The sequence below is a fragment of the Solanum lycopersicum genome, chromosome 6 (assembly GCF_036512215.1).
Source record: "Solanum lycopersicum chromosome 6, SLM_r2.1".
Lineage (NCBI taxonomy): Eukaryota > Viridiplantae > Streptophyta > Magnoliopsida > Solanales > Solanaceae > Solanum > Solanum lycopersicum.
The window spans coordinates 39,998,176-40,024,631 of record NC_090805.1 but is presented as its reverse complement, the minus strand read 5'-3'; the positions used below and the strand labels follow the sequence as shown (position 1 = coordinate 40,024,631).

General features: G+C 30.4%; 1 protein-coding gene across 1 annotated transcript; it reads left to right on the top strand.

The window, feature by feature from the left end:
- Positions 1 to 2,468: 2,468 nt before the first annotated feature.
- Positions 2,469 to 17,087, top strand: LOC101244294 (endoplasmic reticulum junction formation protein lunapark-like). Its single transcript, NM_001318150.1, has 6 exons — positions 2,469 to 2,750; positions 4,073 to 4,348; positions 11,083 to 11,227; positions 15,450 to 15,559; positions 15,864 to 16,281; positions 16,425 to 17,087. Exons 2-6 carry the CDS (start codon positions 4,076 to 4,078, stop codon positions 16,793 to 16,795), a joined length of 1,317 nt encoding a protein of 438 aa, NP_001305079.1. The 5' UTR covers positions 2,469 to 2,750; positions 4,073 to 4,075; the 3' UTR covers positions 16,796 to 17,087.
- Positions 17,088 to 26,456: the final 9,369 nt, after the last annotated feature.

Sequence of the window (26,456 nt, the reverse complement as noted above, 5' to 3'; positions counted from 1 at the left end):
TATATATATATATATATATATATTGATTTGAGAAAATGACTGAAATAATAATATATGAGTAATGTTTTATTTCGATTCTTAGAATATTTCACTTGATTAAAATGATTCTTAATGTATAAAAAAAAGTGTTATCTTTTATTCTAAACCACAAATTTATTAAAAAAATTGTTAAATTTAACAATGAACCCCACGCTATTAACAAAATCCACAATTGTTATCTTTTTAAGGTATCCTCAAAGAAAAAACTTCATAAAATATAACATCTATTTTCTCTAATTTCTCCAACAAAATTTTTCTAGTTTCTCTTTTCTAAAATATTATTTCACTTATCTAATATCCATTTATGTTTTAAGCAATAAAAAAAAGTACAATTTGTTAAGTAGCGAAAGTGGAGTTAATAATGTTATATTTTATGGAGTTTTTTATCTGGAGTTTACAAGGAAGATAATAATAGTAAGTTTTGTTTGTTAGGTAGAGTCCACAGTTAAATAATTTTAACACTTTTTTTTTTTTAATTTTGATAAATCTATTTAGTTTAGGGTAAAAGAACCAAAATGAACACCTTGTCTTTTTGTTATTCATTAAGGACCATTTCAGTATAGTTAAATATATTAAGGAAAAAAATAAATACCTTAGACATTAGAAACTATTTCAATTAAGTAAATAAAAAAATTAAAGACCAAAATAAGAATACTAAAATAGTAACCATACATTAAGGACTACTTTGGTACTTTTCTCTAAGAAGTTTTGTCTAAACCAAGTTTGTTAATCGATGGTCAATATCACATGATAATGAGATTAAATAATCATAAACTCTTCTTTAAACCATTGATCAATGTTAATGCATTTTTCCTAGGTAGCCAATGTATTTTAATACGAGCAAGTGAGGTTAGGTCTAGATATTCTTCACTACAAAAGGAACAAAACTAGAACAATCATAAGAAAAATAAAAGGTTATTAATTTTGACCAAAAAATAGCTAGAAACAGGTTAACACATGACATTATTTCTATAGACTTGACCTTGTTTAATTTGAAATAATAGATTTTGAAAAAATTATAATACATAATGAAAGTTTGAATTTTATCTATTTCGCTTTATATTAATTTACTATGACACTTTAATTTACTTGAACAAACGTACAAATAAATTTGATCATCTAAACATTTGTATTTATTCAATTGCAATTAATATCAATTTAAACTGTATCACTTTGAGACACTTTAAATAATTGAAAACGTTAATTTCATATAATGAGTCTAGACAAACTAGTGAGTGAAGCATGTATTTTTTTTAGAAAAAAAAAATTTAAAAACATTTTTTAACAATTTGATTTTCTTAAAATGGGATTGAGGAAGTAAATAACTTGATTTTGTAAATATCTACCCACGATATTTAAACCATCTTTTCACAGTAAATTTTCTGCTGGTATTCTTTTGCAAGGGAAAAATGTCAAATCTACCTTCCATTGAATTCAAACAACAACTTTTTTTAAATTTAAATAAATACTCTTCTTTTGCAATGTCCTTTATGATTTTTCGAAACTTACTTTCTATTTTTTTTTTTGGAAATTCTTAGTTTATTAGTAATTGTCTAATTGTATGTTCTGTCCTCCAACACTAATTATATAGTAAGAGTTATATACCGTCATTGAAACTAAAAAGGGACGTATAAAAAATTGAAACAAATTATAAATGAATTATTAACCAATGATTGAGAAACTTCTAAGAGCTTTTTTATACTTTATTAAATTAGTTATATCGGATTTAACATGTAAGCAAAAAGATATTATATCATTAATTTACATTTCATTTTAGTGATCGATTTATATTTTTATTTTATATCTTAAATAATTTTTAAATTCGACTTCTTAAAATGAAGTATACCTATATTACATGTATTCAAAATTTAATGTAACTAATAAACTGAAAAATCATCTCAACCGATCTAATCAGAACATGTGATAAGAGTTTAATTTACTCCTATACATGTTAATAAAAAAGCTTTATTATTTTTATTTACACTGTATTTTTAATTTCATTCGTATTTTTATCATTAACAAATTGCCTTATACTTGTCTTTTGACATTAATGGAGCATTAATTTTATCAACTTTGATCCAAAATTACGTTCAGTATTTTGTTTGGAATTAAAGTGTAAATCCTTTTATCAAATATAATGATGCAAATCAAATTTTATATATTATATCAAGTAATTTTTCTTTTTGGTTCAGAAAAATATTTTGATGAAATCGGATTGAAATGATAAGCAGCTCTAAATTAGAAGACTCTTTCGATTTTTTATTAAGTGACGATAATTTAAATTTAAAAACTAATTGATGGTGAAATCATTCAATATATCAATAATACTAGAGTAATTTTATCCTCTTTTTTTTCATTATAATAAAATAAAAAAATAAAAATACTAGGCCTATGAAATAGATCTATTAAAAAAATTAAGAAAGAAATAGGTTGAAAAGTATTGGCAAGGCATAGAGGCGTCCTTTCGACCGGTGTAATGCGTTGTAGAATGAAAAATAGAGGCCGACTCAGCCATCGTGCTCATCACTTATTCTGTAATTCATTCATTTTCTCTTAGAAGAAAAGGTCGGGATCTACGATTAATTGCTGGGCAGTTGGCACCGAAAACGCATATCAGTGCAGACGCCTCCTCCTTCTCTTGTCGAATTTAACATTTACACAGTACAGTTCTACAATTATTAATCTGTTTTGGCGATCGACTCTGGAACCAGGTAATATACCCTTTCCGATGCGTTTCACTCTTTTGATTTAATTTGCTTGTTTACGTTTGTTTCAATGAGTTCCTCTTTTGAATTTTGGAAGTGCTAGTTGATCTCTGGTAGTTGTTGTAGTGGATTAATTTAGAAGAGATATTTTACGATTAGAGTAGATTAATAGTGGTTTAATTAAGACGTTTTATGTGAAGTTAAGTTATGATTTGGGATTATGCATCATTTGGAATGAATAATTGTCATGAAGCAGTGCGCAAATGATAGACGCATTATCAATAGTAGTACTTTTAAATGGTAAAGCTAATTTAATGGTGTGCATAGACAAACAAGGAGTAGGCATAATCTAACTTTTGTTTGTACTGTCCAAGGATGGATGCGCGTTTTGTGATTAAATCAATGTTATATATGATCTGCAAAAAATCTATATATAATATCAGATGATACTATCTTCACAAGAAGGCACTAATATCAGGTATTCATACTTTTATGACAGGATGGCTGAACTTTTTTAACCAAAATGAAATTCGCATAGCATTTGCCACTAGGCTATCTCGCTCTTTTGTGTCAAGAATGTTCAACAATCAATATATATTCAAAAATATACAGAAAAATTTTCAAAAGGGTGTTAATTTGGCCACCCTTCGGTGTTGTAGCTCTGCCCCTAATGGAGCTCTTACATTCAAACCTCCTATGCACATTCTGTAAGCTACTATTTTTTTCTTAAAACAAATGAATCTTAAAACGATACATTTTCTTAAGGCTCATTTGGTAAAAGAAAATAAAAAGATCTAGAGTTGCACATTAATAGGTCCGAACATGCAACGTCACTTTGGTAACACACATGGCTAACTGCTTGACTAAGACAGATCTGTTGTTATCTAGTATTATCGTTAGTTGAACTTTTAATAGTGGTATTAAAACTACTGGATTAGTAGATTGGAGAGACAATTGGTTACCTTAATTAGAAAAAGACACTATTCAGTCTTCTCCAGCGGTTGTAAGGCTTGCAATGACTTTGTAGTTTGTAGGGTGAAAGACATAAATTCGGTCTTTTTTATTTTGCCTTTTTTTTTGAATCTTGTTGAGGAAATTATGTTTATGAATGTGAATTGAACTTTTTAATAAATGTTTTGTTCATTTGTTCACATCTTTAAATGTTGACACCTCTTCTGATAATTTTTTGTACCTTCTTTTATAATATGAATTTTGTGTGCACTATTAAGTCATTATATCACTAAACTAAAGGATCATTTGGCCTATCTTCTCCCACTCGTTGCGTCTCTCCTCCCTTCATGGTCATGGTTTTCATTTTTAACTTGTAGGAAATGGCTACAGAGTCTGAAAAAGATCTTGGTGATACTGCTGGCGCTGCACCTGTCACATCTACAGATAATGAAGCAAAGACAAAAAAGAAAAAGAAAAAGGGACTATTGTCAAGAATGTGGAACAGTCTATTTGGTTCACACAAAGATGACTTTGAGAAGAGATTGCAACATATTTCCAAGGAGGAGGCTGCTGTTATTGCCAGAACAGTTAAGCGATCTCATAGTTGGAAAAGGATGAGTAGGCATCTCATTATACTTTCTGTACTTTTCGAGGTAATGCTACTATTTTTGTATTCTACTGTTGTAGTGCGTCCTGATTAAAAGAAACAAGAGCCTGAAACCCTGTATATGAAAATCTCTTATCTTTCCAAAGACTGTAAATTGCTTTTTCTATCACCTATCTTTCCATTACTGATCAATCGACTTTTGACATATCCAGTTTGTCTTCTTTTACAAAGAAAAATTGTTTCCTTTATATTCAGGTTTTGTTGCCACAACATGTCAGATGTGGTATGATTATTCAATTAAATATGCTAGATGTTTTACTGTTACGTCTTTTTCTCTCTATTCCCAATTTAGTAATGCTTCCATTTTTATTGAGGGGAAACTTTACCTATTTTGGTGTGATCAAATATGGATTTGTTGGTCTTTCAGAATACTATTTAGTAACTTAGAAATCACATGAGAAGTATTGAACTTCTAAAAGAAGGGCAGCCCAGTGCAATAAGCTCTCGCTATGCGTGGATCTAGGGAAGGACCGGACTACAAGGGTCTATTGTACACAAAGGTTGTGAACTTCTCTCTATCAATATTTAAAAAGATTATAGTCAGTAGATTAAGTCGTCGACAAATTTGTCTTAACACTTGGAAGAAAAATGTTAGCTGGTTTGGGACAGGGGAAAGTGATAAAATAGTTCAAGATACAAGATATTACTATGATAAGATGCAATAACTCTTCTAGATTCAGTAGAGGGAATGAGATTTTATGGCTGATTTGGAGGTTTTCTTGTTGCTGATATAATGGTGAAAAATAGTCCTTTGTGGGTTGAGAATAGCAGAAAGCTCAGTAGCCAAATTGAGACTGTTCTGATCTGTGAGAAGTAACTAGAACATAAATCCTTTGTTCTAAGGATGGAAGTTGATTTTTGATATTAAGTATTGGGTAAGGTGAAGGGACTCTTAAATGGCAGAATGTGATGGGATGAAATATGCTAAGTGCACAAAGCAAGTAGAAAAGAATGAGGGAAGATACAATCTCCTAATCTCTGAACTAATATTTCCTCTAATGAACCCTAGGGTGAGGTTGCGAGAGCATCAAATGCAATTGCATCTTTCTGTTTACCAAACCATAGAAATCATCTTATATTTCTCAACTACTCAATTACTGTTTTATAACTTATGGAGGTAGATCGGAGCAGCTCACTTTCCTACACTTCAACAATGATGAATTAGAATTAAGAAACATACGCATGAGTCATAATTTGACTTCTAAGAGCCTGTTTGCCCAAGCTGCAAAACTGTGCCTCTTTTTAGAAGTTCTTTTAATAATATTTTAAAAAACAGGTTTTCATATAAGTGCTTTTGAAGAGAAGCAATTTATGTCAGGTAACTCATTTGGAAAGGGTTTTCTTTAACAATTTGTGTTTGACAAATCTTTTTAGAAAGCGTTTTTGAGTGTCAAATTACATAAATGGACAAGTGTAATAGGAGAATGGGTTTAATTAATGAGAAATAGTTTTGTAAATACAAATTTTGTAGAGATACTTTTGTCATTTCTCTCCTCAAGCGCAATTTCTAGAAGCAGCAGTTTAGTTTCTCTCCATAACCGGTTTTCTCTTCTCAAGCACATTTTCTAGAAGCAGCATTTTAGCTTCTCTCCAAAAGCAGAAAAACTGCTTCTGCTTCTCCCCAGAAGCAGTTTGGTCATTTGGCCAACCACTCAATAGTTTTAAGAAAGTGCTTTTAATGGGGCAAAAAAGCACCTTTTCTATAAGCTAAAACAAATGGCTTAAAACTGATTTGTAACTGAGAGAACTTAAAGTAACACCAAAAGCTGAAATAGAAAGATTGCTCACTGAATGATGAAAATTAGGGAACTCATCCTCATGTAGCATAATACTAACTGGTATTTATCACCATGTCTCTACCTTACTGGGGAGCACCTTGGCCGCACACCTTTTCCTTTTTCTCTGCTACTTTTGGGGTACTTGTGTAGGCTGATAGAAGTATTTGTTACGAAAATACCACCTCAGCCTTTTAGATGAATTTCTGAATAATGTTCCTGAATGGTTGTGCATATCATGTTAACTTTTCTGAAATTATTTGCAGCAATATACAAACTTTGAGATATTCCAAGAAGTGTATGAAGGAAGTATGTGCAGAAGTCTATGACCTTGTTTGGTTGTCAGGCACATCCTTTTTTTCAACTGCTTAAAAGATTATATTCCTTTTTTCCTTATTTGCGCTATTAGATTCCATCGAAGTAAAATTTGGCCTTCAACGTAGAACAACTTCTGAAAGTCATTGGAGTATTCAAGAATGGAGAGCAAAACTACTTCAATTTTTGTCTACATAGACACATTGCTAGAAGACTAGAAAGCAAAGATGGTTTACCTGTTGCCAGTGAGCGGTGGAGGCCAATATAAGGAGAACAACAAAATTATTAGTGGAAGTTCCTAATAAAAAATACACATATTTCAGTACAAAATGTTCAATGATGTTTGTTTCGTTTCTTCCTATATTAACTTTATTAGGCACCCCAATCATGCAACACTTGAAAGCTGTGAGAAATTTAGGGAAAAATATTATTGAATTGTGTATCTACATTATTACACTAAGCCCTATCTATAGACACAACATTACAATCATATGAAAATAGGATTTTATATGGTATTTTTATTTCTATTCTAATTCTAACACTCCCCCTCAAATTGGTGGATACAAGTCATATGTATCGAACTTGTTACAGATGTAACTAATATGAGGACTAGTGAGGGACTTGGTGAAGATATGTGTAAGTTGATCACTCGACTTCACAAATTTTATAACAATATCTCTCGAGGGTACCTTTCCTCTAACAAAGTGTCAGTCAATCTCAATGTGCTTGGTTCTCTCATGAAATACCGAATTCGATGTGATATGAAGGGTCACTTGGTTATCACACACGTTCCATTTGATCAATTCTCCAAATTTTGATTCTCTCAACAATTGTTTAAAATACATACTAGCTTACAGGTTGCTACAATTATTACTCGATATTCCGATTCTGCACTAGATTGAGCAACTACACTTTTCTTACTCACACCAAATTACCTCCTACTGAAACACAATATACAAATGTCAAATGTCTGTCAGAGGGTGATTTTACCCAATCAACGTATGTATATTCAATGATATTCTTATGGCCTCGATCTCGAAGAGTAGTGTTTTATGTGGAGCTATATATCATAGAATTCGAACATTTTCTTCCCAATGACTAATACAGAGGTAAGTCATAACACTCATTGTAAAAGAGATTTTAGGTCTAGTCATTGTGAGATAATGCAACTTTCCTATTAGTTGTCTATAACTTCTAGGACCTCCGTCTATCCTAGTAGGAGTTTAAGACTCGAATTCATATGGGTGTCAATGGTTCTACATCCTCATTCTTGTCTCCTCAGAATGTCTAAGGCATACTTGTGTTGCGGAATAACAATACTTGATCTGTATTGAGCAACCTCAATACCAAGAAAATACTTCTGTTTGAAATATTGAAAGAGATTGTTTCAACTTAATGATACCATCTTGACCATTGCTGTGAGAACAATATTGTCAACATAAACCATCAAATAAACGTACAGATTTGGTGCAAAATGTCAATAAAACATAGAGTGATCAAGTCCACTATAAGTCATGTTAAATCTCCTGAATTATTATGGTGAACTTCACAACCAAGCTCGAGAAGGTTGTTTTAGACCACAGAGTAACCGGCGTAATCGACATACAAAATAATTAGACTTTCCTTGAGCAACAAAATTAGGTGTTTGCTCCATATAGACTCCATCCTCAAGTTCACCAGGGAGAAAAATATTCTTAATGTCCAACCGATGAAGAGGTCAATAACGAATGACAAACGTGGGTAGAAAAATGCAGACTAATGCTACTTTAGCCATTGGAGAGAAAGTATCATTGTAATCCAGTCAAAATATTTGTGTATCCCTTTGGCAAAAGTGAATTTGAAACAGAGAGAATACACTGGGGAAAGTCAAATCTATCAGTGTATCAGTCTTTGGAAAGTGCTCGAAATATCGTACATAGTATATGTATCATCTCTAAATAAAGAGATGAGATGATATGGAACATGCCTATGCACCACTGCATGGTATTTTTTGGTCATTGGAACCCTAGATCTAGCTGCGCATGAGGGCACATGAGGGATCTGCAACCGGCGACACTGGTTGCGAATTAGTTGCTGGAGGTTGCTGAACCTTGTGGTGGTGTTGCATTTTTCAATATACGTAGTCATCGAAATTTTGCACAATGATTGCAGATTTTGCTAGAATGATGCTCAACGATACTTTTCAAAAAAGTGGCCGAAAAGAGGCTGTTATGAATCTTTAGGGAAGGACCGATTCACAGGGCGATATATAAATCAGCTCATAATAGGGAGGCTGAAATCTTAAAATTCATTAGAAGAGAGAACTCTGATCTCTTGATTTTTGTTGAATTATGTCTTACTGATTTATTCATCAAAAGCTCCTTTAAATTGGAGTCTTATTACATAAATAGGAAATCTAATTCTTATGAAAGTATGAGACCTAAATCCTATTCCAAACTAATAACTATAACATAACCTAATCCTTATAAAACTATGTAATATAAACCTATTCTAGAATAATAAATAAAGTTACTAAATAAATAATTAAATACTTAAATTAATGACTTTCGACGCATCCCTAACATTACCCCCTCTTACGTTGAAAGAGCTTGTCCTCAAGCTCAATTATCCATTTCCAGCCCTAGCTTGAAGTTGACATTGATAAATTTCACCTCTATTAATTTTATGAAGCTTGACTAATTCACCCATCAAGTTGCCATTTTCATGTGGTCCAAATCACTCAAGAAATTGTTTACAACGATGTGCCCAAATTAATGGGTTGTTGATACCATTAAAAGTAGGAAAATTCATCTTTGCATAACTTGGTATTATCGAATGTGAATTACCACTTGTTGGATGATTCTTATCGGCTAGTTGAATAAGTGGTGTATTGCATGTAGTAGAAGAATTTGTTGATCTATGGGTTGCTGGTTTTGTGGAACCAACTCCGAATCTTGACAACTGTTCTTGGATGACTTGGAAAATTATTTCACTGAGGCGTTGTTCCATTGCTGCAATTTTAGAGTCCATTATGGTTCTCATAATGGTACATTCTTCTCGAAATCTGAAAATGATCTCATCGTGTAATCTAGAACTGATCTCATCGCCCATTGTGTTAGGCTCTGATACCAAAGTGTTATGAATCTTTAGGGAAGGACCGATTCACAGGGCGATATATAAATCAGCTCGTTAAAGGGAGACTGAAACCTTAGAATTCATTAGAAGAGAACTCTGATCTCTTGATTTTTGTTGAATTATGACTTACTGATTTATTCATCAAACCCCCCCCCCCCCCCCCTTAAATAGGAGTCTTATTACATCAATAGGAAATCTAATTCTTATGAAAGTAGGAGACCTAAATCCTATTCCAAACTAATAACTATAACATTATCTAATCCTTGTAAAACTATGAAATACAAACCCTATTCTAAAATAATAAATAAAACTACTAAATAAATAATTAAATACTTAAATTAATAACTTTCAACGCATTTGTAACAGAGGCTCACGTGGCTGAGGTGTGGTGTAGATCTCGCCAGAGAGGCTGCTTTTTGACGGCGTATGAGGTCATATGGAAGGTTATCTAGTGGTGGAATTTTGTGGTTATGGTTGCGAGAGGTTAGGGACCTGTACACCACCGAAAGAAGAAGATGACGTACAACAGTCCTTAGAAAATTGAGGCACGGTGACTGTGACTTTGTTATCTTTCCCCCAATATTTCTAACCGAAGTGTTGATACTATGTGAGAAATATAAAGAAATATTATTAAATTTTTATATCTACATTATTACATTGAGTCCTATTTATAAGCACTACATTACAATCCTTGCCCAAATAGGATTCTATTACTATTTTATTCTTATTCTTATTCTAATTCTATCAAAGCAAAAAGCGTCATGGTCAACTAGAACATTTGATGGAAGTGCAATTAAAAGTTAATCTTCAACGATGAAAGGCACAAATGAAGGAAAAATAAAATATATGTATGCAAGGAAAATTGAAAAATAATAATAAGTACAAATAACAATTTAAAGGCGCAAATGAAGGAAAATAAAGTATATGTATGCAAGAAAAAATAATCGTAAATACAAATAACAATTTTATGGACAATGAGTTAGAGAAAACTACAATTAAGTGGCATACATGAAATAAATAACATCCTACTCATGTGGAGAAGTCGATTAAAATTTAGCACGTTTAAATTTCTTATTCGGATTTGATTATTCATTTCCAATATAATATTTATAAATTTGTATTCCTAGTTTCTAGCATATGAGTTTGTTATGTTGCTTTTACAATTAATATTATTTTGTTAAGTGTTTTTACTGAATACTGAAGCCCTCCTCAAAACAGAGCTTATGAGCTATGAGGTGCACACTGTAGTGCCTTGTTGCACGCAGTAGCCTTCGTGCACACATTTAAGCGACACCTGAGTATGCAGGTTGTGCTGTTAACCATGCCTGAGTCTATAACAATACTTTAAGTATGTAAAGTATATTGAAATTGCAGATGTCACATATAAACACATTTATCATGTTGCGATCAATGTGTTAATGTTATATGTATGTCATCCTTCTCGAATTTTCTTATCCCTTTTCTGTATGTTATAGTGCATATTACTTATGTGTGTATTGAGTTTATTTCAATTCAGGTTATTGCAATGGCTTATGCTATTATGACAACAAGATCACTTGAGCTAAACTGGAAAATGAGAGCATTGCGGGTTTTACCGATGTTTCTTTTGCCCGGATTATCCTTTTTTACATATTCGACGCTTAGAAGCTTCACGAGAATGAGTAAGTTGTTCATGGTTCTCTGCTACTAAAGTTCTCAAACGTAACAATATTTCAAATTCTATGGCAGTTCCTCCCATTTCTGCTTTTTCTTTTTCAGTGCGACAAACCTTCATCAAATTAGAAGATATAAATTGTTCCTTTCTCATTTCTTTCTGATGCTGATAGTGAACCAGGATTGGATTTTAGTGGGAAAAGTTAGTAGGTAACTGAGAAGTAATGTGAGTAGTGGTGTTCTTCAGTTCACAGCTTATTTCTCAATCTCTGTCGATCTCTTTTCAAGTTGACTTTAGAATTTTTGGGTGCTTTAACCTAGGGAAGAGCATCTTTTTGTTATTTATGCCAGTATGAGTTGATGTAATAAATGATAAAACTAAATAAATGATAAAACTAAGGTCGATTGACTGCTTAGATACATGACAGTGGATTTCACCAAGTAGAGTGACAAAGAAGGCTGGTGAGTTTTTGAAATCATATTTTGTAAAGTCAACTGCCTAAGCAGAAACATATATGTTCAGTCGTAGGTGGTTGAACTCTTCATTAGGTAGCTTCTAGTAAGCTTTAGATAGTTGGCGAAAAGACGTTTTTATGTTTTGCTGCTCTTTTGAATAAGATAATGTTGCTCAGTTTGTTTGATGGATTGAGATTACTCACTGTCACCTTTTAAATCTTTCTGTCTGTCTCTCTCTCTCTCAGCTGTTGCTTGTACCAGAAAGATTGATGAAATATGTCTATCAAGCTGTGTATTGTTTTAACTTATCAAGAAACCCTTGATTGGTTTCACCTACTGAAGGTGTTTGATTAATACTGTTGGGAGTGATTATTTGTAGTAGAAAATATATATTAGCAAATAAGTAAAAAAAGAAATAATTAATTCATAAAGACAATAGTTTACTTTGTTAAATGCATTAAAATTTCTATTTTGGCATTTCCTAAAATTTATAAGCTCATGTTGTATATTAAAGATAAAGTAAAACATTTCTTCATGATTTTGCATTTAAGAAGTTCGAAGGTCGAGAATCATTGAAGTTATATGTTAAAGGGTGTCTCAATTCGCAATTACTCAAAAGTTTCCTATTATAGAGTATAAACATGGAAAAGTAGAGCTTGCGTGCTGTAACAAGTTCGAATGGGGTGCATTTTTTTGATAAGTAATTTAGGATCTGGTGTATTTGGTTCAAAGGATATTACTTGGTTGAGAGGATCCGTAATAAATTTAGATTGGATCTTCATGTTCACCTTCTCCTTTGGAGCACAGAGAAGATACTCTCATTTTATTCTAGTTTGTAAATTTTGGTAAGCTCTGTGTAGCTCATGGACGTTTTTTGCTGTGTATTAAGTATGTCATCTTTTGATAGTACAAGGGTGGAGAGCCTCTGAAGAACTTCACTTTACCTCCTATTTTGGCAAATTTATACAACTAGACAGCATCTAGCGGCCTTCTATTAGGGTGGTGCGAGCTGTTACCTTACCAATCCTAATAAGGTAATGAATCAAAACGATTGGCCTAATGGAAAAAGTGTTCGATTGGATGTCCATTTGATCAAATAGACCCTATGGCTAATTTATGGTGGGAAGACCATAAAAGCTTGATGCGACTTATTTGGAAGTGGTGGTCAGAGGGCATGAGAAGATAGAAAGGTGACCATGGACTTTTTACTAAAAGTTAGTGACAATGGAAGATGATAAGTCTAATTTGCATTTTCTTCTCAGGAAACTTAGAAGTGAAAAGGTTGTAGATCATTTGGACAAACCTTGCTTATAGTAAAATTCCAATAACATATTAAGTCCTCAACATTGAGATTTTCTCCTTTCTGTTTTTTTCTTGAGGAGGTGTAGATCGAAATGTTAAGAGTATTTTTGTTTTGGCAATCAGGTGAATATGTAAAGACTTCAGAGCATATGAAGGTCAAAGGTCTTTAAAATAGTTCTTTTGATCACCTCAAATGATATTCATTGAAAACATTGTTTCTGTAATTTGTGAATATTAAGACCGTTGAAGTGTGGTGATTTCCTTCTTAGCTTGGTCATGCATAACTATGCATCTCTTGTAAACACCTAGTAGAAATACAAAACTCAGAGATGGCATCTTCCCTAGCTGCCTAATATCCATTGTTCTGTAATCAAGACTATTACACACTTCCAGGCTGTTTGGTCCTAGCAATTTTTCCGGGTTGCTGTCCAGCAATTTCTTTTCTTTTTCTTGATTCATTTGTCTATTCATTCTCCTGTGTACTTGACAGGTGATTTCTTATGAAACGATTTACTAATTAGTTTCTCCATTCCTTTTCATCTTCTTTCTGTATGTACTATAGAGTTTTGGCATTTGGAATTTGAGGTATTGAAATGGAAAATTGAAGGCAGAAGGGAGAAGAGAGTGGTTCATGATTTTTTAACATAGAAGTGAAGTTGCTGGCTCCACTATCCACCAAAGTTTGGTCATACGAGAAGAAGTCATAGTGTTCTTTTCTTTGTTAGGATTTGAACCTGAGACCTCATTACACTTACACTTCACTGACCGCATAGAATTAGGTTTTGCTTATGAAAAGTAAAATGATACATATAATTAGGTCTGATGAACATAAATAAAATATCCATCATATATCATTAAAATGACAACAATACATAAAAAGATGAACAACAAGAAACAAATTCTTAACTAGGGAAATGTTATTAAAAGACAAGAAGACAAAATAAAGATAGAAAAATTAAAAAGTGTCGCATGCTCAACAAAAATCCTAAAGATATCAAACATTCTCTTCTCCTTCATTGTTGTCATCAGAACCAACTCTGTGTTTCCAGCAGTTTCCTTCAGTTGTTTTTTTCTTCCTCTTCACAGCAAATAGTTTTGACAAACCTTTAGTTTCTCTAAGATCAAGTTCATCAACTCTTAGTCTTCCTTTAACAAGTTGGTTAAAGAGGAACTCCATTTCCTTCTCCTCAGCCATTTGCTCTGCTTTGTTAACAAACTTAATTAGCCTTCAATTTTTAGAGCAAGACAAATAGTCCTTAACTCTATCGTTAGCCTGAATTAGTGAGGGCCAAGCAAACACAATGTTTTCTCTGTGAGTAGAAAACATTAGACCAGTTTCTATATCAAATAGAATAGACATCCCTTTTGCTTTCTTACACTATGATTCTAATCTTTTATCGAGAATGGCCTTTTTCATTTTCGGATTGAGATTTCTAGTGCTCCTAAGCCCCCCTTTTGTCATATTTAAGTACACCAAAATGAAGAGTATATGAATGATTAGTTCTCTCTGGATATAAAATATGAGTATTTGACTAATATATTTATATATAGGTGACAGATAGAACCATATAATTAAATAGTCAGAAGTTTATTTCACGTGATTTGAATAAATTTATTAACAAACTAATTGCATAATCTGATTTCTTCTGTAATATTTATTTACTTACCTAAATCGATGTAGTTAAAATCCTAAAATTCAATTTTAAAGTTGGAAACTAAAAAAGTTTATTTCCATAATAATTTTATTCTGAGCTGGCAAATGCAAATGGTCAACTTTTCAACATCTTGGGTGTGCCCATCAAGTATTTGAATTGGTATAAAATTATACTTCATCCACCTATTAGCCCTATAATACCCCTGGACATCCACCTTTCGGCTAAAAAATAGAATATAAACATGGAAAACTTGGAGCTTGTGTGCTGTAACAAGTTCGAATCTGGTGCATTTTTACTGATAAGTAATTTTGGATCTGGTGTATTTGGTTCGAAGTATATTTCCTGGTTGAGAGGATCCGTGATAAATTTAGATGGATCTTCATGTTCAACTTCTCCTCTGGAGCATGGAGGGGATGCTCTCATTTTATTCTAGTCTCATGAACATTTTTTGCTGTGTATTAAATTATGTATTTTTTATAGCACAAGAGTAAAGCCTCTGAAAAGCTTCACTTACCTCCTATTTTGGCAAATTTATATATCACTAGACAGTGTGCCCAGTGGCCTTTCTCCTTTCCGTGTTTCTCTTGAGGATGTGTAGATTGAAATGTTAAAGAGTAACTTCGTTTTGGCTATCAGATGAATATGTAAAGACTCCATAGCATGTGAAGGTCAATGGTCTTCAACATAGTTCTTTTGATCATCTCAAATGATATCCATTAACAATATTGTTTCTGAAATTTTTTAATAATCACACTGTTGATAGTTTTGCCTTACAACAAACAATCTTTTCTTTGATTTTCAATTTTGAATCCTGTAGAAGAACAAAGGGATCAGAAAACTTTGGAAAGGCTTCGAGCTGAAAGGCAAGCCAAGATTGATGAACTCAAAGAGAAGACAAATTTCTATATAACGCAGCAGCTCATTCAGGTGATAGCAATATGCGAGTTTTAGGGGTTCTGCTGTGCTCTTAACAGATAATTTGTCACTTCACAGATATTTTGTCATTCTGTTGAATTAGGCAGCTCATTCAGCTGATAGAAATACGTGAGTTTTTGGGCTTATGCTAAGCTCTTTACAGATAAGTTAACCATGCAAGTGCAAGAAACATTTGGGGACACGTGCTTACAATTATTTTTCACTCTTTAGTGTTCACCACTTTTATAAAAAGCACCTTCATTTCCGAGTGGTGGGATGAGATGGATGATGTTTTATTGTTCTATCATTTATGCAGAGATATGACCCTGACCCAGCATCTAAGGCAGCTGCAGCCACTGTGCTTGCATCCAAGCTCGGTGCAGATACTGGCTTAAAAGTTTATCTGGGAGATGAATCTAAGTTTAATGTCCCTGCCGGAACGAGCAATGATGTAGCAATTCAGCAGTCTGCTGGACTGAGAAATAGGAAGCAAGCTAGATCTGGAAGCGCAGGGAGTGCTGTTTTGGATCATCGCGAAGGAGAAATGCTTCATGATCTCCAGCTTGAAGGTTCTATTATGAACCAACATCAGCAAATGATTGTTGAGCATTACAATCCTACCTCTGTGAGTACACAAGATGGGGGATGGCTTGCACGAATTGCAGCATTGCTTGTGGGAGAGGATCCAACCCAATCTTATGCTCTTATCTGCAGCAACTGTCATATGCACAATGGTAAGACTCGAGAATATGATCATTGGCCCATAATTAGCAGCATAGGATTCACCTAATAGATAGTGAATAACTAACTAATCATCAATATAAGAGAACAGAAAAATAAAGAAAGTGAACTTATTAACTTCTTCCATTGTTTGCAGGACTTGCTAGGAAAGAAGAACTCCCCTATATAACCTACTATTGCCCTCACTGCAATGCCCTGAATGGGCCTAAGCCACTAGCTGATGGCACCTCTAGTTTACTGAATATGGCATCCACAACCATTGTGGCCGATGCTGATTTGGTCAAGCAGGACAGTGGATCCATTGCAGAGAGAGACTCTGCAAGTAGCAGCCCTGCAGGGGAAACAACAGAAGGTAACAGTATAGTCTCGGAAAGTAGCAGCCCTGCAGTTGTTGCTACAGCAACAACAGAAGATGAAAATATAGTCTCCGCAAGTAGCAGCCCTGCAGTTGCTGCCCTGGAAACACCAGAAGGTGACCATATAGGCTCCAGTATTTCTAGCAGTTAAATATGTAATAGCTTGAATGGAATTGTGCAGGCAAAGTGTATTTAAGTGTGGTGATTTTCCTCTTAGCTTGGTCATGCGCAACTATGCATCTCTTGTAAACACCTAGTAGAAATACAAAACTCAGAGATGACAGCTGCCTAATATCCATCGTTTTGTAATCAAGACTATTACACATTTTCAGGCTGTTAGGTCATAGCAATTTTTTTAGCTTGTTGAGTGCGGCAGTTTCTTTTCTTTTTCTTGATTCATTTTTCTATTCATATTCCTATGTATTTAGACAGAGAAATTCTCTATGAAACGATTTACTACTAATTAGTTTCTCCACTCCTTTTCATCTTCTTTCTGTATCTACTATTGAGTTTTGGCATTTGGAATTTGAGGTATTAAATGGAAAACTGAAGGCAGAGGGGAGCAGAGAGTGGTTCATATTATTTTTTTTAACATGGAAGAAATCTGACTTTTTTAGTAAGAAACTAATTGACTAATCTGATTCTTTTATGTATTATTTACCTATTTTCTTAAATCGGAATCCTTATCCAGTTTCAACGATGAGAAACTACTCTACTACCCGAAGAAATGGCCCTTGGGCTTCGATATTGATGATGACGACGATGAGTCGGTCAATATTAAAAAAAATAGAGATTTTACATTTTTTACTATTGTAACTTTATGACGTGGCAAAAAATCACTTTCTCACGCGTCTAGTAGAGTGTGATTTCAATTTCTATGCCAGGTGGAATGAAAAGGTGCACGCGTTGGATGAATAAACAAATCCGAGGGTAATTCAAATAAAATAAAATTTAAGTGTACACCGAATAAAAAGCTTCAAATTCAGGGGGTAATGAATATTTTTGCCTATAATTGATGGTGAGTTGATCATTATATTAATGTCAGAGAAGGGTAAAAATTAGTTACAATATTTTGTTGATGAATACCTCGTATCTAAGGTGCGGTGCGATTCCTAACGAGAAATAATATATATTCAGAGAGTCGAATTGATGCATGTCATTATTGTTAGACAAACAAAAGGCATTTTAGTGTGCGCACGCAAACGAGAGACTATAATACAAAGGTGAGATGAGATGTATGATGTGTTTATACAAACTTTTGTCTGTGTCCTGAGATGATATGTGGAAGTGTTTCTTAACATTAATTTAAAGGGTCGAAGGGAATGAGGGTGTTAGTAATTGTATAGGTTTTCATGTGATTTTTATGCTATATCGTGTGATGTAGTCCTTGTTAATTGATGATGTTTACTAATATGTATGGTAAATTAATACTACTCTTTTGATATATCTTTATGAGATTGATGTAGAGAAAAGTCCCCACCACACCATCCTCTCCAAAGAAAATTTTTTAAAGTTTATTTTTAAAAAATATTTTTAATTTCAATTCAAAAATCTCTAGTAAAAATAAAAGTTAGTTTCTCAAAAATATTTATCATTCATAAATCAAACACTAAAAATAGTTTTTAGTCACCAACTAAACATGAAAAAATAAGTAAATCACACCCTTAGATTATAAATAATATTGAACTTTCCTTTGAACATATAATAATTAACTAATATCTGGCAGTTTTTGGGTAAAATAAAAAATTCTTCAAGCAAAATTTGGGCTACTAACAATAGCTATTCTGTGTAATGATCACTCTACAGAAAATTCAACTTCTCCATAAAAAGTTAAGCAGATCAGAAAGGCCAGGATAAGTAATCACACTTTATTTCATTTAAGTATTTGGAAAATGATGAACATTGCCTGGATTAAATAAAGATGCTACTCTGTTACTTTAAATTTGTTTTAATTCATTTTTTTTCAAAAAAAAATAAAATTGTTTTAACAATTATTTAATCCAGAATTTCCGTAAAACATACAAATTATTTTTTTAAAATTGATACTTTCTACCTAAATGTTTGTGATTTGATTTGAATCGGTTATTAGTTTAAAACAAAATTTTAATTAATTCAGTTGATTTTTAAATTACTGAAACAAAGCAAATCAAATGAAAAAAAACAAATATTGATTTGATTATTGTTAATTTGGTTCGGTTTGATTAGATATTTTTTGGTTTGAAATTAATAATTTTTTAAGGACGTACGTTCTCAATAGGCATTGGCACCTACTATATGAACAATGCACATGAAAACTATTGTGGTTTCAATTAAACAATACTAAAGTTATTATTACACGAACAAAGTGATTCAATTAAGCAAAAGTGTGACTACCTTATGTGAGATAGGGCAGGTGAAGACTAAAATAATTGATTTTGATAGAGTTAGACTTGGGATTGTTATAGCTAGGTTAAAATCTAACGGCTTGAGAAATTGGTAAAATTAAAAACTAAAGTTAATTAAAGTTAAACAAAATATTTTCATTTCATTACGAATAAAACCAAATAACATGGATTTACAAAATTTAAAATCAAATCTAATCTAACCAAACCAAATATCTGTTTTTAAATCGCTTTGATCCGAATTACGATTCAATTTGACTTTTAACCATAATCAGGAACAATTTATTTCTACCTATTTTTAATTTAAGACTTTTTTATATATAAAAAAAAATTGTTCTAGCTTAGGGCTCGTTTGACCATGCGATATGGTATCATAATGTGGAATCATGATAAGTACGATATGAAATTTTGGTGTTGTATATTTTCTCATAAACATAAAAATCTCATAAGTTATAAAACAATTAAAATAGCCCAATTGTTTATTCAATATTATCAAATAAAGAAAAAATCATAAACTCATATAACAAATTATTATAAAGTTATTTGTACTCCACTTAAGTAATTGTTTCATTAATATATTTGAGTAAAAATGAAACACCTTTCACGGGATTTTATTGCTCAACAGTCGTGAAGAGTGAGTTAAAGCAATTATATGTTTGTGAGAATAATAAATTTTATGTTGGTGGGAATAATAAATTTTAAGAAATAATGATGTGATTATAAATTTTATTTACATGTGAAATAAATGGTTAGTAGATATAAATATGAGGTTGTTTTAATAAAATATAAATTTGAGGATCAATTTTTCTATTAAAATAACTCAAATCATTATATGGCATTCCCATATGATTCCATATCGTGGTTTTGGAGAATATGGTGTCACATCTCACGATACCATATCATGAGATGGAATCAGCGTAAAATCACATGTCCAAACACTAATTCCATCTCACGATATCATATCGTGATATGATGTCACACGACCAAACACTTACTTAACATAAGACAAATAAATTAAAACAAAATGTGTGATATATACTCTGTCTTCTCAATTTATGTGATATATTTCATTTCTCAATACTCAAAGATCATAAGTTTGATAAAAAATTTACACAAAAGATCTTTAAATTTACTTTGAAATATAATTTATATATTTATCAATTATATAAAAATTTATAATTAAAAATATATTTATTTGAATCATCTCGAAAAAGTGACTATATAATAAGTGTTACTGCAAGAAGGTGTGTCTAGTGACAGGGAGCGGAAAGCACTAGGAAGAAAGGTTTAATTTCAGAATCATCATCATCATTATACTCTGCAGCTTACCCATTAGTACTTGTAATTAAGAAGCAAAAAAAAAAAAAAAGATTAGAAAATAAACCATTTATTGCAAAGACTTATATTTTCCATTTAAAGGCAAGAAAATATTTTTGACTGTTACTGCTATTGCTAGCTGCAAATAGGACAGGATACACCAACATCCAAAGCAATCACTTCTCTATTTGTTATGTTAAAAAGAAAAGAATATATTTTATCTGAAACTTGGATTGAGGAAAGAAGCAGATCTTCTAGTGACAGAGACAAGTATAGCTTCTCCAACTCTACTTTTGTTAATCATCATGACGATTGATGAGATCTTTTAGGCTACGTGCTAGTATTATCGAGATTGTGATGGAGTGTTAAGTAATTTTTTGTTTTAATCAATAATTATGTATGTTTGAATTTATACTAATATGAAATTACAATGGTCAAAAAAATATTTTACATTTCGTTATGGAACTTTTCGATAAAATAAAAATATATAATGTGTAATGAGGAAAAAAAAAAGTAATGCAACTTCTTCTTTTAATAGTTAAAGTTTTTTTATTCAAATTTACATTTCATGATACCTGCAATTATGAAATAACATGTTCTTATAAAAAAGATTTAATCATTTTCAACAAGTGTATGACTATCTAATTTTAACGTTATCATTTAACTTGGGTCCTGCGTTATAAAAATTTTGCACCTCTATCAATCTCAAGATATCATGTATTGATGTCAAAAGCTAATCTGAATAAAGTTTAATGTGATTGAAGTTAAGTAATTTTGTACTGTATAAAAAAAATAATTTAATTTTAACTATGTTGATAAAAGCGATCCAACTTCATTCATATAATTTTTGTCTGAAGTTGATTTTATTCAGAGATTATATATCTTAACTAAATATATAAAAAAAAATATAATCTAGATGGTGATGTAATTTAAAATTTTTAATTGAAAGTCTACTGTCAATCAAATTGACTCTATAAGGGTTTATAAGTTATTAAAGACTGTTATCTGAAATTCACATCTAATAACCATTTGTTAAAAAAAAGGACTAGAAATTAGAATAAGGATTACATAATTATGTCGAAACGCTATTCTCATCTCCTTTCTCTGCTCTCATATCTTATTGAATCTTTTGTTAAATGGTTAGTGTGCTAGAAGTGACTTTACAGCGGGTAGGTATTTTAATTATAATTAGTATTCAATGATTAATTTATATAACAATATTTGTGTTGGAATCGAATATGTTTAAAAATCTTTAGTTAAAAACTTATAAGATCTTCTTGTTCGTTCCATCTGCAATCCCTAGATGGTATCAGACTACCACTTAGATTTGGTAACTCTAGCTCTGTAGCTGAAATGATTGTCTTGTCATATCTATAGATGAAACAGTCGTTTCGATTTTAAATTTAATCTTATATAACTTTAAAATATCAAAAGTTGAAATTAAAAATTATTTTAATTTTTTTCTTTTTTTAAAAAAAAGTACACTTTAAAAATTAAGACAGAATATAAATTCTTAAAAAAAAGAACTAATACTTACCAGCAATATCAATATACCAGTAAGAAAAACAATACTACCACATAAATTAAATAGGAGAAAATATTTTTTTATCAATATGTAGACAAAGAAGATTTGAAAAGGATAAGTTATTAGGATCGAATTCACACACGTACACTTAATAAATAAAAAACACAAGAACTTTAGAGAGAAAGAGATGAGAGATCTAGAGAGAGAAAAAGAGAAATTAATATTTCGTGGTAATATCTCATGAGTAAACTTCTACGGCGATGGGGTATATATATTAATAAATCAAAATATTTTTTATTACAGAGTATAAATGGAAAATAAATAGGGCTCCACACCTAACATCAGTTACCTGATAATAATAATAATAATAAATAATAATAATAATAATATATAGAAAATGATGATTTCTATTTTCTACATATCCTGTCCATTTTTTGTAAGGAAATTATTCAATTTCAGCTTGAAGAGGTGAGATTTGACCATCAACGACCTTAAGAAGAAAAAATAATCGTTAGGATAAAAAGATCATTAGTCCCTTTCTTTTTGGTTTAAATTCTTGGCCCTCTTTAATCTCATTTTAATCAAAAATCTTTTATGCAGTGTTGGAGTTATAATTCTCATAATAAAATTGTCATTCACTATTTGTTTTAACAATTTTACTACATTTATCTTATTCCACGTGATAATATTTTAATAGATTTTGTTTTTAGTGTTAAAATTAATTACATTCTATCTTTATTTTTTTAAAAAAATTATAAAAATAATAAATTTGATGGAATCCGAATTCATCTCATAACGTCCTGATATATCATGTTAAATGATGAATTCGATCGATGCATTGCGTAAACTGATGTTTCAAGTCGATAGATCATGTAGAGTGATGTATTTGATCAATATGTTGTGTTAAGTGATGTACTCGACTAATATATCGTGTAAAGTGATGTATTCAGTTGTTGCATAAAGTAATATCTGAATACATTATGTACGTTCCAATACATCGTAATGTAATGTATTCAATGATATTGTGTAAAGTGACGTATTCGATCACTATACCATATAAAGTTATGTGATGTATCGATTAATACATCACGTAAAATATTATATCCGACTGATACATTACGAAAAGTAATAAAATATAATATAAAAAAATAACTTGTAATAACTAAATATTTTTTTTCAATTACATCATAAATTAAAAATATTATCTTGAATCGTATATTGTACTTATATCGGTGATATTAATAATATTTGTATGTGAAACTCTTATTTCACTTGAAAATCTAGTATAGTCCTAAAAATATTATATTTCATTAATTTACAATATATATATACATATATATATATATATATATATATATAAAATAGTTATGGCCAGTGGGACCAACACGTTTTATATAATCTTATACTACCTACTCTAATCTGAGTCATTCATATGTGAATTATTGATAGATAAAATAGTCAACGTCCTTAATTACTTTCTTAGAGGTTCAAATTTTTGTCTTATTTGGTGATTATTCTATGGATCATAAGTATAAAAATGGTTTTAACGAATTAAATTTAGTGACTATAGAAAAAGTCTTATTTCTTGGTGGTGCTAGTTGAATAAATTTTGATTCCCCTTCCATCTATATCTAATAAAGTCTTCCACCTGATAATGAGTCACAAGGGAAAATTAACAATCTTTTTATTCTCTTTTTTTTTTTACAAAATCACTTCACTATTTTCTTCATTTATTTTTATTTATTATATTGCATTTTTTGAGAATTAAATTATATTAATTTGGGTTAATATTTAAAAATATATTTATATAAGATAAATTGTAACTAATTGTAACATTTTAATATAATTTTTGATATTTTACTTATTTGAGATAAGTAGAATCTCACAAAACAAATTGAGACAAGTAAAAAGAATGATGTGAGTATATATACCTAAGTAGTTTCCAAGTTATTGATAACGTAACAAACTATGTGATTGAATTGTTCAATTTTTTATTTTTTATATTTTACCACTTAGGAGCTACATTTTTTTCTCTCGATACCTTTAAAATTTGAAGTTCTAATTTTAGAGTTGAAAATGAATATGTTTATTATTCGAGTAACTCTCTTTTGTCACTCGAAATTATTTTATTACAATTTTTTTAAAAAGAAAGAAAAACTAAAGATAAATAGAGAAATTGAGGCAAAAGTGGGATAAATTTACACACGTTTACACCAAAATCAATTATTACAATATGTCTTTTTTATACTCACATTTATCATTGAAAAATATGAGTAAATCATAAGAATATATAGTATGTATTTTAGTATATTTTTAACGGTTAAATTATTGAATTTGGCAAAAACACAAAATACGACCTAATATTTATTCCTTCATCACAATTCATAAGTGTATTTCTTACTTTCTTTAATTTTTTGGTATGTTTCAAAGGGACGGTTTCTTATTATATTTCACAAGTTTTTTAATTCTAATATTCTGTTTAAAAAGTTTAAAATACAAGATTTGAAACTACATATTCTTAATTTAAAATCATAAAATTAAAAAAAATTATATTTTATACTCTGTACTCAATTAAATTAAAACATTTAAATTACAATGAAAGGAGTAAAAAAGATTAGAAGATTCATGAAGTTTAGATGGACATAGTCAAAAACGTGTATACTATAGCAAAATATGGTGTGATATAGACAATATATTAATGAGAAAAGGATATAAATTAATACTAGTATGTTTAGACTTAAATATAAAAATGATAATAAGTGATGTTATCTCAATTTAATTGTAGAGTAGCGTATTTCTTTTTCAATTGGAGGTTTGTTAAATGTTACTTTCTTTAATGTGCTTCGAACTCCAAATAGCTAACCCTCACTTGTACATTACATTTACAAAGTGTTGAATTTAGACAACTTAGAAAAAGGCTTTTCAACTTTGGGAATCTTTTTTTTTGCATCACATTATTGTTTGTTATGACTTGGAAGCCAAGTAACTTTTTTTTTTCTTTCCCTCTCTCTTTGTTATCCCTTATAATATTGGTGATAGCATTAATTAGTGTTATTAATAAGTATTAAAAAGATTAATTACCCCTTCGGTTTCAATTTGATTACCTTACTTTTTTTATAAGGAGTTTAGGGAAAAAAATTAAATTATATAATTTTTAAATTAAAAATATGTTAAATATATTAAAATGTTATTTAATCTTGTAATTTTAATATGTCATGTGAAAAATTAGAATTAAATTTTTTTAAAAAGAAACGACATCTTTTCTAAACGACTTAAATAAAAATTAGATAAATAAATTGAACCAGAAAGAATTTTCTCAGGGTAACATCTCTAAGGCAAAAATGCATCATCGAGCTAAAGTTTTTTTAATATTTTCTCCGATTCAAAAAGAATGATTTCATTTCCTTTTTAGTATATTTTAAAAGGAGTGATTCATTTTTTTTTGGCAAAATTTTAACTTTAAGTTTCCACGTGGCATAACATATTTAAGGCCATAAATTAAAGAATATTTTGATACATTTAACATAATATTAATTTAAGACAACAAGATCAAAAAGTTTTTTTCTTTTCATAAATTTTGTTCCAACTCAAATTAGACCATTTTTTATTTTAAAACGGAAGGAGTATTTGTTTTCCACCTACAACGAGGACGACAAGAGTAGAGAGAAAGAAACTTATAAGGGTATATTATAATATGAATATTTTATGCAAAAGCTGACGTCAAAATATATTCCCTTAAAAATCTAGTTAAATTTTCAATCTTGAATTAAAATAGTTTAAACTTTATGTGATAGTAATTGAATTAAAATAGTTTAAACTTTATGTGATAGTAATGAGTCTTCGTTAAATACATGAATATCACTAGTTTAATTGAGCTGATTATTATTTAAAATGACTTCTGACGTTTACTAGTTCATCTAAAAAGCTAATTTAAATTACACCTAATAAAAAAAAACATTCAACTTTTAAAAATAAATTGTAACTTAAAAAATTCATTTAATTGCCATTTTTGTTTGAAAGGGGAACGAAAGGAATATATTGAATTATATACCACACATCATAGAAATATCCAGCACTACAAAAACGTGAGAAATCAATTGAAAATATCGAAGGATTAAAATTGATGGACAACCAATAATATTTATCGATTATTTTTCTCGAAAAAAATGTTTACAAAGTTTTCTTTTTAAAAAAAAAAATAGTGAAGTCTCTTAATTTTATTTTATGTTGCAAAAATCAAGAGATTCCATCAATTTTTTTAGTGCAAAATTATAATTGAGAAGCACGAACAAATTAAAAATAGCAAAAATATTTCATTAAAAAACATATATGGTGTGATAATAAGATTGTTCGATATAATAGTAAATACTTAAATTAAATTCAAATTGCTATATTTTAAAAAATATTTTTTTACAATGTAAATTCATATGAAAATTAATGGACACATTTTTTTCCTTTTTTTTATTTTATCGAGTTCATTGATCATAGGCCCAAAAAAAAAAAAAAGAAGCAAGGTTGCACATCAATATTAGTTCTCGATTTTAGATCTATTTCTTTTTACAGATTAATAATGGAGCTATACGAAAATA